The sequence below is a fragment of the Aethalodelphis obliquidens genome, unplaced genomic scaffold (assembly GCF_003676395.1).
Source record: "Aethalodelphis obliquidens isolate GAN/ISIS:26980383/991018 unplaced genomic scaffold, ASM367639v1 scaffold20, whole genome shotgun sequence".
Classification (NCBI taxonomy): Eukaryota; Metazoa; Chordata; class Mammalia; order Artiodactyla; family Delphinidae; genus Aethalodelphis; species Aethalodelphis obliquidens.
Window position 1 is genome coordinate 17,405,846 of NW_020837964.1, and position 15,297 is coordinate 17,421,142.

The window sequence follows — 15,297 nt, forward strand, 5'->3', positions numbered from 1 at the left end:
GTTTTTACTCGCACAATAAGCCTGACTTCCCAGAGCTTTGGGTTCCTGATGTTTAATAGGGTATAATAATAATTAGTATCTACCTTGTCTGCCTTTCGGAGAAAATGAATGAGCTAGCTAATGTAAACAGTGTACCCCACACTGGGGCTCAGTCCCTGGTAACGGGTTATTATGAGGCCGGTGGCGCTGTCTGAAGCCCATTCTGTTTTGCTTTATACTACTTCTCTCCTTAGGAAAGTGATTTTCTTAGGCCTCCAAAGCTAGGGGCTCTACCCAGGTGAACTTAGGCAGAACAGATTGGTTGTTCACATTCATTGAGTTCAGCATGTTTAAAAAAACCAATAGGAAGGATCTAGTAAAGAAAGCTAGCCAACGGAAATAGGACCAAAGCCTAGGTGGGTGGATTGGCTGCAGACATTACAGTGGAAGCAGAGAAGATAGTTGCCTACCTAGGCTGGCCAGAAGGTAACAAGAAGTTAGGAGAGTACCTTTGGATGGACTCTGTTTTCTTGGTGAATTAGAAGGAAAGAGAATCTGCTGAGAGAGAGGGAGAGAAGGTAGAAGGCCTGGGGTGTGAGGAGAGTAAGGATGGTTTGAAATCATTTCAAGTGAACTGTGTTAAGGGCAAACCTGGTAAAGGGTGGCAACTTCCATAAATGTATAGAGATGACAATTTGTTTTGGATTTTTCTCCCCGGTACTCGGCTGCTCGAGTGCGGGTTCATCCATGAGGCTGCCTTGAAGATAGAGCATCAGGGGAATTCACAGGTTTGGTGAGTGTGGTACTACAATGGAATCAGAGCCAGGTAAGGTGGGAAGTGAATAGGGAGAAAGTAAAAGTGTCAGTGGACTAATTGAGGACTCCAAAGATTGAAGGATAGTCACAGTGGGAACACACTGGAGAGGGATGCTTCAGTTTTTAATTTTGGAAATGGCTCTGTTTCAGGTATAACACAGTCGAGGGGCTACCATGGGAGCTGGAGGATGGGTGACATGGAGCGAAAGGGGCCATCATCACACACGGGGAGTTCAAGGAACCAAAAGGCCCGGTGCTGAGCATCCCTGTGGACACTGGAGTCAGGATAATGGCAGGAGTGGCAGGACAAGGCCTTTGAGGAGTCTGGGTGAGATGAGGAGGCAGACACCCTCCAAATCATGGCTTCTCAGCTTCTACCCTGAAACACTGCTCATTTAGACACTGATGGCTGAGTGGAGAGGCTTTCATTTGATGTCTGGCACCAATGATGTTATGTTATAGTCACTATGCTTTTGCATCATTGAGAGCACAGGGCTGGGGCTTTTCCAGGGGCCTGGCACAAGACAGATACTCAATATCTGCTGGAAGAACTAATAATTAACTAAAGAATTAATAAGCAAACAAAAGAAAGGGACCTAACGGGTGGATAAGCATGAAACAGAGAAACTGAGAACATATTAACTCCACTTACTTGATAGGCTGTTCCAGATGGAAGACAGAATTAAAATGAAAAGTCCCTACAATTAGAGAAGTTTGTATTAGCCTGCTAAGGCTGCCATAACAAGATACCACAGGGTGGCTTAAACAATAGAAATATATTTTCTCACAGTTCTGTAGGCTAGAAGTTCAAGATCAAGGTGCTAGCAGGGTTGGTTGGTTTCTTCTGAGGCCTCTTTTCTAGGCTTGCACATGGCCACGCTTTTGCTGTGTCCTCAGAGAGTCTTTGTTCACATGAGCCATGGTATCTCTTTTTCACATTTCCTCTTCTTATAAGGATACCAGTCAGATTGGATTAGGGTCCATCTTAATGGGATCATTTTAACTGGATCACCTCTTTAAAGGCTCTATTTCCAAATACATTCTGAGGCGCTGAGGGTAGGGCTCAATGTATGAATTTTGGTGGGATACAGTTCAGCCCATAGCAAGGGCTGGCGGGGTTGAGTTCCACTGGCTGTGTTCATCTTCCCTTTGTTCTGCCTACTCTGCTCTGACCTCTTGCTTAGCTTGTCTTGCGTGAGCCTGCTGTCCAGACGCTGACTGCTTTACAAGGCAGAGCTTCCGGGAGGAAGCCCCGCCTCCTAGAGGAACTTCTGTCCTTCCGATGGGAAACCAGAACTCCTCCCCATCCCACTGGATCACTGGTCGTTGACTTTCTTCTAGGATGCTAGCTTGAAAACAGGCTCTGAGGACACCTCAGTTCTGCAGTGGTGTTGCCATTGCTGGGGTGGAGGTGTGAATGAAGGAAGGAAAGGGGGAATAAAGGCACTAAATCTAAGTTATTTGTGGGCTGGCACATGGAGCACGTTTAGGCTTGATTCTGAATCAGATCAATAACTTCATGTTCTTTTTCACTAGAGCAGAACTCAGCTCCCACATTTTAAGGAGAAAGTCATTGACTTGCAAATGCCCAATTCCATTTGCTCTTTTTATTTTTAAGTAGTTGATTTACAATGTTGTGATAGTTTCAGGTGTACAGCAAAGTGATTCAGATATATATATATATTTTTTTTCAGATTCTTTTCCATTATAGGTTATTACAAGATACTGAATATAGTTCCCTGTGCTATGCAGTAGGTCTTTGTTGTTTATCTATTTTATATATAGTAGTGTGTATCTATTAATCCAAAACTCCTAATTTATTGCCCCCCCTTCCCCTTTGGTAACCGTTTGTTTTCTATGTCTAACTCTATTTCTCTTTTGTAAATACATTCATTAGTATCATTTTTTTAGATTCCACATATAAGTGGTATCATATATCTGTCTCTCTTTCTGACTTACTTCGCTTAGTATGATAATCTCTAGGTCCATCCATTTTACTGCAAATGGCATTATGTCATTCTTTCTTATGGCTGAGTAATATTCTGTTGTATATATGTACCACATCTTTATCCATTCCTCTGTCGATGGACATTTAGGTTGCTTCCATGTCTTGGCTATTGTAAATAGTGCTGCTATGAACACTGGGGTGCATGTATCTTTTTGAATTAGAGTTTTTATCTTTTCCGCATATGTGCCCAGGAGTGGAATTGCTGGATCTCATGGTAAATTTATCTATAAGTTTTTTAAGGAACCTCCACACTGTTCTCCATAGTGGCTGCCCATTTGTTCTTTCTTGCACAGCACTTTTCTATATTAGGTTCTGTTGATGCTGAGGATGTGGCACTTGTTGTAAACCCAAGCTTGGACCAGTGAATCAACTCTCCTTAGCCAATACAACCTCATAAAATCAGACTATACAAACTCCAGCATTCTAGGGCTCATGCCAAGCAGTAGGTTCTGAGCAATTTGTTAAGAAGCTTCTTGGTTGGGGGCATGAACAGTGTGGAGGAGGAGGAATAAAAGCAAGGTTCAGGGCTTCCCTGGTGGCGCAGTGGTTAAGAATCCGCCTGCCAATGCAGGAGACACGGGTTTGAGCCTTGGTCCAGGAAGATCCCACATGCCGCGGAGCAACTAAGCCCGTGCACCACAACTACTGAGCCTGCGCTCTAGAGCCCGCGAGCCACAACTACGGAAGCCCACGTGCCTAGAGTCCATGCTCCAACAAGTGAATGGACAAGAGAATGCAACAAGAGAAGCCACCGCAATGAGAAGTCCATGCACCACAACGAAGAGTAGCCCCCGCTCGCTGCAACTAGAGAAAGCCCGCGTGCAGCAACGAATACCCAACACAGCCAAAAATAAATAAATAAAATAAATAAATTTATAAAAAACAAGGTTCAGATGAGTAACATTTTGGAGAGGTAGGGCCAGGGCAAAATTCTGCTGAGAGATCACACAAAGTGACTGATACTGAAATAAATGGAGCAGTGATCTCCAAACATGATTCTTGAGAAACCATCTCTCACTTGCCCCTCCTCTGTGTGACTCAAGGTTTGATAAAGCTCAGATTGATCCAGTGATTAAGCTCCCATCACACAGATGGCCAGTGGTAGAACTACAACCGAAACTAAGTTTTTAAGAGTTTGGAGTTGTCCTAAATCTGTTTAAAAATGGCACCAGAAGAGGCTAAGATGTGACAACCAAACACATGTGATACTGGATAGGATCCTGTGCCATAAGGGAAAAGGAGACATTGTTGGGACGATTGGAGCACTTAAATGGGGTCTGTGGATGGGTGGTAGTGTTGTACCAAAGTTGACTTCCTGATTGGGAGGGCTGTAGGGTGGCAGTACAGGAGAATGTCCTTGTGTTTGTAAAGTACACACTAGAGAATTTAAGGGTGATGAGCATCATGGCAGAAAAAGACAAGAGAAGGTAATGGAACAAATGTGGTAAAATGTTAACAACTGGGAAATTTGGGTGACACGGATGTAGGAGTTCTTTGTACTGTTCTTAAACCTTTCCTGTTTAAGTTTGAAACTATTTTAACATTAAAAAATGAAAAAAAAAATACAAGTCTAAAAGCAGTTCTTTTATTTACAGTATAAAGGTTACAAAGGTATATATGTATTTATATATATAATACCCTTAAGTTGCAAATTTCATTGTAATGTACAATGCTCTATGTTGATGTGCAACTCAAGGGAAAGTGTTGTCTATGCATTATACTTACACAGTACACATAAAGCTTATTATTACGAACACAAATACTGCCCTGTTTTATGCCATGGGTTTTGATTTGGTAGTCTGGTGATGCCAGAAGACTTGAGACCTAAATTTTAAACAACACTTAAAAAGAAGTCTTGTTTAAATACAGGGTTCCAAAAGGAAGGAAAACACCAGATTATCACATACTTCTAATTCTTTGTAGAAGTGTCATCCTAGCTTTCTAAGTCTTAATACTTGAAAAAATGAGAGTTGCGTAGGACAGAATACATACAAGAGGGTATAATAGAAGTTTGCACAGATTAGCCAAAACAGGCCTTTATAGGTAGTGGTTTGCCACATTATTTTCTAAAGGACCTTGGGTCTGGTACCACAAGGGAAACAGATTCTTTGGGCACCCAGGTCTTATCACGCTGAATCCATCCAACAGACTGTAAACATAACACTGGAGTCCTAACTAGAGAAAAACAATCAGAAATTGGTTCTTATGATAGGGCAGGTTTGCTTTAAGGTGTGAAGAGTATCATCAAGATTGATGATCGTGCCAAACCCAAAACTTAGTTTAGATCATTTCTCCTCCTCCAAATTCTGTTAATTCACAAAACAGAGGTGAAAAAATGTAACTGACACCCACCTGAACAGGACTGAGATAGAAGGAAAGCACTTCTTCCAACCTAGGAGGAACAGACACTTAACATGACAATACTTATGTGCTGGTTCCAATAGTATACAATCATTAGCACCTGATTGTCAAAGGGCAGGTTTAAAGTAAAGACCAAGACATTGAAGGCATGACCTAATTTGTGTGCACAACTCCAGGACGCTGAAAACCAAGGGGAAGGAGCCCATGAGACTGTGTTCCCTAAGCCATTCCAATCACTGACCTCTCAGGGCCTTTCTGGGCATGACAAAGGATGTTGCCTGAAAGGCTGCCTCTAGTGATAGATGGAAGGCAAGCTAGATGGAAAGGGACTGTTACTGAAGGAAAATATGGAAAAATTCACACAACTGCTCTTATTTTTTTTTAGGTGCCCTTTCTACTGAGTTTGAATGTCTGAGTGTTCTAGAATAAGTGGAATTTTCCTAAGTTTTAAATATCTTCATTATTTTGATCTCTCAAATGGAGCAACAGTCCATCTACCACATGTAAGGACTTTCAGCAAATGAGACGTTTAAAGGCTGCAAATGTGAAAATGACTGGGTCAGCACAATCTATAAAGTGGGTAGATGAAATATACATTTATCTTTTCTCTTTACAGTTAAAAGAAACTTTTCTTTAAAAAGACTTTCTCATTGATCCACTTTGGGCAACAGAGCTAACTTTTTGTCGTTGTTGTAATTTATCTTACTAAGGATATTCTACACTAGTCTCCTTCACAAACTAAAGCCTGATTTTGAATTAAAAAATGATGCATGATGAAAAGACCAACCTACTAAAATGTGCTTGGAGTTCTTTCATGCTAGCATGGATCAAAGACTGAGCATCCTTTTAAATATTTTCCAATTTGCCAGATAAGCAGAACTGCAGATATGCTTTGGTAAAAATATGAGGTGGTTAATTACTTAACCTCTGACTGATAAATAGATGGCATGGTGTGATTGAGAAGTAATGGATTATGTGCTACTTGAGGGCAGGAACTTTCTTTTGGACCTTTCAGAGTGCCTGTGCAGAACTGTACATTAATAAATGCTTATTAGATGAAAGAATCCATGAATTAATATATCATTAATTAGGTTTGCAGTTTCAAAAATTTCTCTAGGGTCCCAAAGAACCTTTTGTCTATTCATAAGAGACTTCTATCACTTTGGAAGAGGTGATAATCAGGTTCCAAAGGTGTACATGTGACTAGGATAAAGAGGGACTCAAAAACTTTTGCATTTGTGTCAATGGCAGGGAGGTAAGATTATTACAAAACTGAGTAAAGTACTTACAGGACTCAGAAGTTAGAAATCTACCACAATACCTAATCTTACAATAAAATGAAGTATCATTTCTCTGTTATATCCTTTTAGTTTCAACTAATCTATTTTGTGGCAATTCAAGGATTACAGTTCATTTGGTAGATTTTTGTTGACTACAATCAAATGTTCATTGGAGAGCAAGCAATCATTTACAAACAGCATATTTATGCATTATATCAAATGTAGATTCACTTTTAAAACCAGAATATGCTTTGGTTCAGTCACCTAAAATGGAAAGGAAGAATAGAGGTGACAAGAAATTAAGCTCACGTTTATCAAGTTTATAAAAGAAGAAATCTTGTTAAAATATTTTTCAAGTTAATACACAACAACCATTCTTCCAGTTGGCAGTTTAACTAGTGTCAAAAAGAGACGTGTTCTATTGTCTATTAATTGTACCTTACTTTAACTTGAAATTATCACTGATCTGCTAGATTTGTGTATGTGTGTGCTTTAGAGAAAGGGTTTCAAATCAACCACTTAAGTAGTCTATTACTAGTATAAAATAAATTTCACTGAATATCCTTATACCATAGGAATAGCTATATTGCTCAAAACACATAATCCTGATACACAGCATAATTATTTTAGAATTGTCTGTCATCACACATTTATTGAGTGTCTCTATGCCCAGCACAGTGAAATATATAGCTTAAAAAGGGGGGCAGGGGTTGGGGGACTGCTGCTGTCAGTTTTTAAAGACAGTATATATAACAAAATAATTGTAGATTATCAAAAAATTAAAATAGGGACACAGAGAGAATGGTAGCAGATGTCAGAGTCCTCTACTTTGATCTAATGGAGAAAAAAAAAAAGCCACAATAAGAATTCAAATTTAAATGAAAGAGATTTCCAATCTCAAGGTAGGATATAATACCACCTGGCACGTAATATACCTGATAGAGATATATAAAACAAATGAATATGACTATAATCAAATTCAACTTAAAGTTTAAGCAGAATCCCAAAGAAGTCTCTTTTCCTTACACAGATATGCAGATCTCAATATGCTTTGAGACCAAAGAGATCCAGCATTTTACTTCATTGGATATTGAAAGAAAACGACCTTTGGCTTTCTAACCAGCCATTTCATTCATGGCGTCAACAGTGGATGGCAGCGACATGAAAATGTATGCTAGATATTTGGATGGTTTAAATATTATGTACAATCAATAGCTTATAACCAGTGAAAATAATAAGAACATAATTCAGCATAAGTGTCTAAGATACAAAATAAGCAGAGAAAGTGCTTAAGTCTACAGGTCTTCCCTGAAAGCTTCAAATATGTTTAACTCTTTGAGTAAGTAGGGCTTTTAATAGATTTTGCATAGCAGCTTACATGATAATTTGAATTAAAAATATGGATATAAATTAAACAAGGAGACCTGGAGGTTCTCTCAAAATTAAAAAAATCCATTATAACCTTTTCTCAAAAGTGGACATACTTTTATCCATCAAAACCATTTACAATGAAATGTGTTTTTTCTAGGAGAAACATAGTCTTGTCCAGATTCCACACAGTTTAAATTTTTTTTAAAGAGTAAATTTTGGTTTATTAGCTAAGTGCATTTAATCGGCTGAAAAAAGCTTTGTTACCATTCTGTTAGGATGATGAATTAAGAAAATAATCAGTAACAACTTTAATCATTTGTTGGTTAGAGTGATTTTTCCACTTATAAAAATATAATAAATAATTTGATCCCTCCTGCATGCAATAATTGTCAATAACAAACTTTGTGAGAGTACAGATGATAAAAACAAGCACTATCAGACTTTAGCTAGCCTAAAAAGTGCTAAAACATGGCTTTAAAATAGATGAATGCCATTTAAAGTAGTATTTTTGATTCCTGTACATGTCCCAATATTTAATCTGAAACTCTACTAGGTAGCTGAGTTTATAGTTACAACTACCTAATAAATACTGTATAAACATACATTAAAGTATTTCTTCATATAAAATATTAGATACTAATTTCCAGGTAAGATTTGTTTGAAGACTTCAGGAAAGGACTCACCTTTTCCAGAAAAAGTATAATTGAGCCTTTTCTTCCTTTTTTTTTTTTTTTTTTTTTTTCCGGGGGGAGAGGGAGCGGAGACGTTTTAGAGAATGAGGAGGAAGAATTTTCACACACCAATTGGCTGCTCATAGGCGTCTGTGTGGAATGTGGAGAAGACGTCTAAGCCCCGGTTCCCGAGGGCACGAGGAGTGTCCATCGGAATGAGGGGGCACTACTATGCAGCTCCTTTCCACTCTACACATGGAAGCCCACCACATTCTCAACAATTTTCCTATTTCAAAATGAAAAAGAAGTGAAAAGTCAGCTGTTCTATAAAAGATGTGAAATATCAAAAATGCCCCTCTTCAGTTATCACTTGAAAATAATTTGCCACATTCTGGCATCTTAATACAAAATACCTATTTATCAAGGCTGTCCCATTCATAAAAAGCACTTCATTTGTGGTTTGAAAATCCCACAAACACAATTAAAGAACAACCTGGTCACCCATGATTGGAAAGCTGCTGAAGTATGTTAAACAAGCAGCTGAAGGGCTCTTGCTCTTGGGGCGCTAGTGGTCAAAGGAAACCCTCCATACACTTTCATTTCACATCAAGACTCAAAAGATACTAGAAACCTATGGATCTTGGTGCTATGACAGCTAAAGCTTGAGCAAAATGAGCCGAAATGCACACAATGCTTACCTCTCCTGCCCACATTTTAATCATACCTTTTAACAGATCTTTTTCATAGAAGGAATGAGCAGCGTGGCTCAGAAGTTCTCCCAGAAAATATTCTCAGTGGCTTAGCCTTTCATACTAACACAGAAAACCTCACCAAATGGCTTTGCTGCAAAAGTCTGTGACTGCATTGTTCGACTTCTCAGATTAATAATACTCTCACTGCCAAAAGTGTCTAAGCTCCCTTATCTGAGGGTATTGTGTGTTGAAATTCTGCTTCCAGAAACCATAGCTGGATCTTCAAGATTCTTTCTTCTCTGATTTGCAAACGTATGCCAGATGGAACCAAACTTAGATTTATGAATTTTCAAAACATAAAAAAGCTCTTAAAAGATATATTCTAGTCTAGATTTCAATTTCCAGTTTTAAGTAGATCAGACTTTGGGGACTGGAGCTGGGGGAAGAACTCATTTATGGGGCAGAGGGAAGACAATGAGGTTACAATGTCCAACTAGAACTCTCTCTGCTCATGAGTATGCTCTTTTTTATGTCCCACCTATAGGTCAGTCTGCACTCAAACCAAATAGCTCTTGCTTTGCAAATAGTACATTTGTGGGTTTTTGGGTTTTTTTTTCTTTTTCATCTTTGGACTGCTACCCTTCTCCACCCTCCATAGTGCTCACGTCCTCTTATGGCATTCCTGATAACTCTAGTAAATGAGAACTATTCCTAGAACTTTCTTCAGAGAGCAGAGAGAACATCAAAGTCAGTGTTACCTTTTCTTTCAGATCTGGGGACTGTGCTAACCTTGACATTTTGTATAGCTATTATACTATTTTAAATGTTTTCAGATACATACTCCTTCATAATTAGGAAAAAGCAGCTGAGTTCTCCAGTACCACAAAATCAGCAATCTTACTGCTGCTATGTCCTAATGATGATATCTGACAACGCTTAGCAAAGCCCAGGTAGCTGTTCCATGGTCTCATCACCCTGCCCATTGTAGGATGCATCACTGAGCCAGCACTGAATTAGAGTTGCTGACGGATGCCACTCTGTTGCCACAGAGGGAGAGGGCCAGGGCCAGGATCCTGCATGGGCTCACACAGCTCAAAGCAATGTGCCATGATGTTTGTGCTAAAGAGCAAGCTGGCTTCACTGACAAAGTGTACTCTTTCAACAAGCTGGCTCTCCAGGATTTGTCTTCCTTAAAGAGATCTGCCAACTAAAAAAGATACCGCACTAAGGAAACCCACCGCAAAAATTATTCTTCAATATTAGATAGATGATCTCCCTGGAATGGCAGTGATATCCAGTCATTCAAACTAATAAAGCTCCACTAACCCTAACCAAAGGCACATTTGGTAAGCAATAAAAAATGGCTTAGGCTAAAATGAGGATTTTCTTTTAAAATAAATCTTATCCCCTGGCTCCTACAAAAGATAAAATCAGAAAATCCTAAAACAAGCAAAACTTTTCTTTCAAAGCAGTGGTTTCCAACTTGTTTTTCAAGTTGGTCACTACTAGAAAGGGAGTGGAAGGCAAGGTAAATCAAATCTTGCAAGTTCTAAGTCTTAAAGTTAGCACTTATGAGTGGCAAAGCTTGTGATGCAGTGGGAAGTGATGGCCAGGGTGGGATGCAGGGAGAGCCATGACAGATGAAGAACCCTTTGGTGATGCAATTCAAGGACTTCCTAGGGTAGAACGAGTAAGTGAAGACAGTAAAATCCAACAAAATGTATAAACTATATGGAGTGACCAAGAAGCACGGGCTGCTGCAAACTAGCACCTGGTTAGAGATAGCTGTCCTAAGCAAAAGATCAAGGCTAAGCCTGAAACAAATTCTATTGGAAGAAGAAGAAAAAGAAAAAAAAAGAAACTATTAGATGTTTGATTATGTCCAAAAAGAAAAAGAATGAGCCACCCTTCTTATCAAGGGAAATAAACCTAATTACTTAGAAACCACATTAGGAAACTAGACAATAAATCAACAGCCTTATTTTGCAGCTTACTAGAGTCCTAGAATTTCTGGCAAGGTAGTTTGAAAAAGGCAAGCTCTTCTTTAAACATGGTTACAGTTCAGCAGTGATTTGTAGGTCCTTGTCAAGGCACTGTGCTGGAGGAGAGAGCAAAGAGCTTTCTTTTTGTGCTTTTTTTTTTTTTTGAGGTGGAAATACTTCTTGTGACATTCAAGGCTCTTTACTGATTTTTTTGCTGCTCATACAAGTAGTCCCATGCGAGTGACTTTGGCCGACAAGAATGTGTGCAACACAAATACTATCGGCTTCGGACAGGAGTGCAGGTCCATGGTCTGTGGAGAAAGGACATTAATTATCACTGCTATATACAGATGCTTTAATAAACAAACATGCAAAATAAACAAATTTGGACATGATGTTATACTTTTTAAAAAGAACTTGGATAATGGATGTGCCAGATTTATGGCAACTCTTCGGAACTTAGAGCCGCAAATGGAAGTGTACTCTGAAGTAAGGTTATTCTATGTCAAAATTAAACACCAGTGTGAAATTTCACATCCACAATTAGGACACTATTGGTGGTGTACTAGATTTCACCATGCCACGTAGGAAGATGTAAAGGAAAGAGGAATATCCTATATGGAAACCACTGACTGTAAGTATATTTCCCAGGGGGAATCACAGTAAATTCAGCTGAAGTGTGACCATCTATGTGTATGATTTTTGATACCCCTTATCGGTTTGTGGTGGGAATGACAACCCTTGAAGCTAGTTGGGAGGGCTAGTTATACCTTTCTAAGCACAGGTCTCTAATTTGGACAGCTGACATCAGATGAACAGGCTTTTGAAGTCCATGGCTATCCATAGTTTCCTAAAGGTTCATCATTTAAAATAAGATTTCTAGGGCTTCCCTGGTGGCGCAGTGGTTGAGAGTCTGCCTGCCAATGCAGGGGACACGGGTTCGTGCCCCAGTCCGGGAAGATCCCACATGCTGCGGAGCGCCTAGGACCGTGAGCCATGGCCGCTGAGCCTGCGCGTCCAGAGCCTGTGCTCCGCAACGGAAGAGGCCGCAACAGTGAGAGGCCCGCGTACCGCAAAAAAAATAAATAAATAAATAAAAATAAAATAAAATAAGATTTCTAGCCACAGTTTTCTCATTTGGAGTTTGAACTTCATTATCCCTAAGATCTGTTTCAGTTCTAAAATTTCAAGATTCTGTTTTTCAAATTTACACCTATCGTGACTGTGTCAATGGACATAAGATTTCACGTATAAGACAAGACTTGAACTACTGGCTCAATACTGATAAGAGAGAAAAGGCATGACTTTGACTTCTTTATCATGATTTCTGATTTCTAAAGTACACTTGACACACTTCTCTAGTTCTCCAAGGGGACTCATGAATTCCTGTTGATATTTCCTTTAAAGGACAAGGAAGTCAAAAAAGATGATGGCGGGCTTCCCTGGTGGGGCAGTGGTTGAGAGTCCGTCTGCCGATGCAGGGGACACGGGTTGGTGCCCCGGTCCGGGAAGATCCCACATGCCGCAGAGCGGCTGGGCCCATGAGCCATGGCCGCTGAGCCTGTGCGTCCGGAGCCTGTTTTGCGCAACGGGAGAGGCCACAACAGTGAGAGGCCAGTGTACCGCAAAAAAAAAAAAAAAAAAAAAAAAAAAATATGATGGCTGTATGTACATATCTCCATATCTTTTTTTTCTGATCAGCAGAATTTCTGTAGCAACTGTCACTTTATTACTTTTAACTCTTATCCCAACAAATTGCTGATAATATCAATGGATAGAATTCATTTATTAAAGTTTGCCAGGTTTAGTATTTTGTACCTTATATTTGTTAAAAGCCTGTTTCTTAAAATGGCTATTTATTTTTTCTTTCTAAAATTCAAACAAAACTTTTAAAAAAGGGAATGATTTCCTAATGTGGGAAAAAAAACCAGTGAAACCCCAAAACCAAACCCATGCATCTTTGAAAACTGAAGAATTTCTTGGCTCCAAATGGAATATCAGTCTGTAAGCCCATAATTTTCTATAGAAGAGGTAAGAAGCAATAGGAAGAAAGAGAATACCTATTAGAATAAACATGTTTTTCAGAAACACGCTTACCAGTTCTCCCTCAGGACCACCAAAATCCAGATACAGATTTCTGATGCCATCATCAGCAGACATTTTCAGCCTTTCGAAGGGGTAGCGGTACAATATGCTGCTGGAACCTCCATTTTCCCTGGAGATAGTGAACCCACTTTCATAGTGGACAGTGAGTCTTACCTCTTGGCCATTTAATGTGCAGCCTATTGAAGACAAGAAAAAACATCATTAATAAAGTTACTACTTCAGTTAGAAAGTGATAAAGGCTTCTCCTGACTTCTAAAAAGGGAAAAGAATCTTCTTGAGAATGTGTGATACCTAACCTATTTGGAACATCCTGAAGTGAGTCTTGTTTTGGTCACTCAAGTCAACATCTTATTTGAGATGAGGAAGAATTTCCGTAACTTTCCTCGACATCTGATCTGATTCAGTTCAATTCAGTGAGTACCAAGTGAATACTTGTGCTGACAGTAGGCTGTATATGGTACTGGAAAAGAAGAGGTATGGTCCCTGCTCTCAACACCTCACAAACGACAGACATAGACATGAAATCCCTAACTGCTTAAGGTAGATGGTATAGAACATGACTGAACACCAAACTGAATAAGGCCAAAGTCAAGGAAAGGTTTCCTGGAGATGGACTTGAGAAAGGCCCTAAAAAACGGTCACACTTGATAGGTAGTGAGAAGTAAGAATAAGGTTTCAAGTGGGCAAGAAGGAGGAACAACCAAAGGAGAAACAGCACCTTTCAGGGTAGTAACATGGATTGGTTGGTATTTGAGAAGTCACACTGTCAGTCCTATCAAAGATAAAATTCAGAAGATATATCTGAATTGATGGGACCAAAAAAAACGATCATCAAGACAGGCAAATGTCTTCTGTCAAGACTGGTGAAGTCCCTGTTTCACTAACACTTGAGCAGTTTTGTTGTCAGTACAGAGGCTACAAGTGAAAGGCCCTCTGCGACATGGGAATTAACATAGTCCTCTGAGAGCTGAGTTTACAATCACCTAAAGGACCAGAGTTGAGTGAGGCTTGGTCACTGTGAACAGGAAGAATGGCTCCCAAACAAGCAAGTCCTCATACTCAGACCAATGTATCCTTGCGCTGGACACGAAAAACACTCAATTAGTCAAGGCAGCTGGCATGTTCAAGAAATAAGGCAAAGGAATAACAAATATTGGCAGTGTCCCTTTTCAGCACTACTCGAATAGGAGAGTTTTGAACAGTGAACTTTGAATATTAATTACCTTCAGAAAAGGAACCTACTTGGGGGGGACATGGATAAAATTAACTACCTGTGGAAGTAATCTAATGCAATAATCTCTAAATGACTGGCTGAGGGGTTTGGAAGGAGAACAAAAAGATCCCAATCAAGGCAACCAGGGTACAGTTTTCAAGAGAATTTTGTTCTATTAGTATCCCTGAAGCTATAACTTAGTAGGGTATTGAGGTCTGATGAGAAGAGACGGGTCAGTTCTAGTCTAGAAAAGAAATGCTCAAAGAATGAGGTCCACCCAAGTCCTTACAGCACTGGCTGGAGAAGGTCCAGTGCAGGCAGGGGAGGATTTCTGCCTGCAGGTGTGTCCCTAGTGGAGCGAGATCTGGCCATCAAAGGCAAGCCATTAATCCTCAACAAGCTTTTTGTATAAGAGATTTCTTAAATGTTCTGCTTAGGATTGTTTCCCCTCAGGAGGGAAGGAAAGGAAAGGAAAGGACAGCAAATGTCAGTGTCTGTGTGTGTTACTTTAAAAAAAACAGAATACTGTTTAAGATTACCTCAACCTTGAAAAGGAGAAGTAAAGGTCATACTGAGTATGTTTAGGTTTAGAACTCAGTTTGTCGAAACTTATAATACCAGATAATTTTGAATGAGAATATGAACTGGCCATAAAAATGTTGTGCCTAATAGTCTTAGTTAAATGGCTTCTCCCTGAATAGTAATAAAACAGTTGAGGCAATGTGATTGCCTCACCCTCAGAGGGTCTCAGGAGTAATGAACCAAAGAGAAATAAGCCTCTGACTCTGATTTTAATGGGGGCGGTGGGGGTGGGGGGG

General features: G+C 39.6%; 1 protein-coding gene across 4 annotated transcripts in view; it reads right to left on the bottom strand.

Annotated features, from left to right (window-relative positions):
• Window positions 1-4,366: 4,366 nt before the first annotated feature.
• Window positions 4,367-15,297, bottom strand: part of SNTB2 (syntrophin beta 2) — a 102,217-nt gene continuing 91,286 nt past the window's right edge. Inside the window, exons 6-8 of one of the 4 annotated variants that reach the window (XR_003435444.1) lie at window positions 13,258-13,442; window positions 11,173-11,471; window positions 4,367-8,772 (exon numbers count right to left, since the gene is read on the bottom strand). Coding sequence is in view for 2 of the 4 variants with exons in the window: in XM_027119444.1 (XP_026975245.1) it covers window positions 11,379-11,471; window positions 13,258-13,442 (278 nt within the window). In the remaining 2 variants the exon portion in view is untranslated. Of the gene's footprint in view, window positions 11,472-13,257; window positions 13,443-15,297 lie in introns of all 4 variants that reach the window. The other 3 variants (XR_003435445.1, XM_027119444.1, XM_027119445.1) reach the window with 3 other exon arrangements.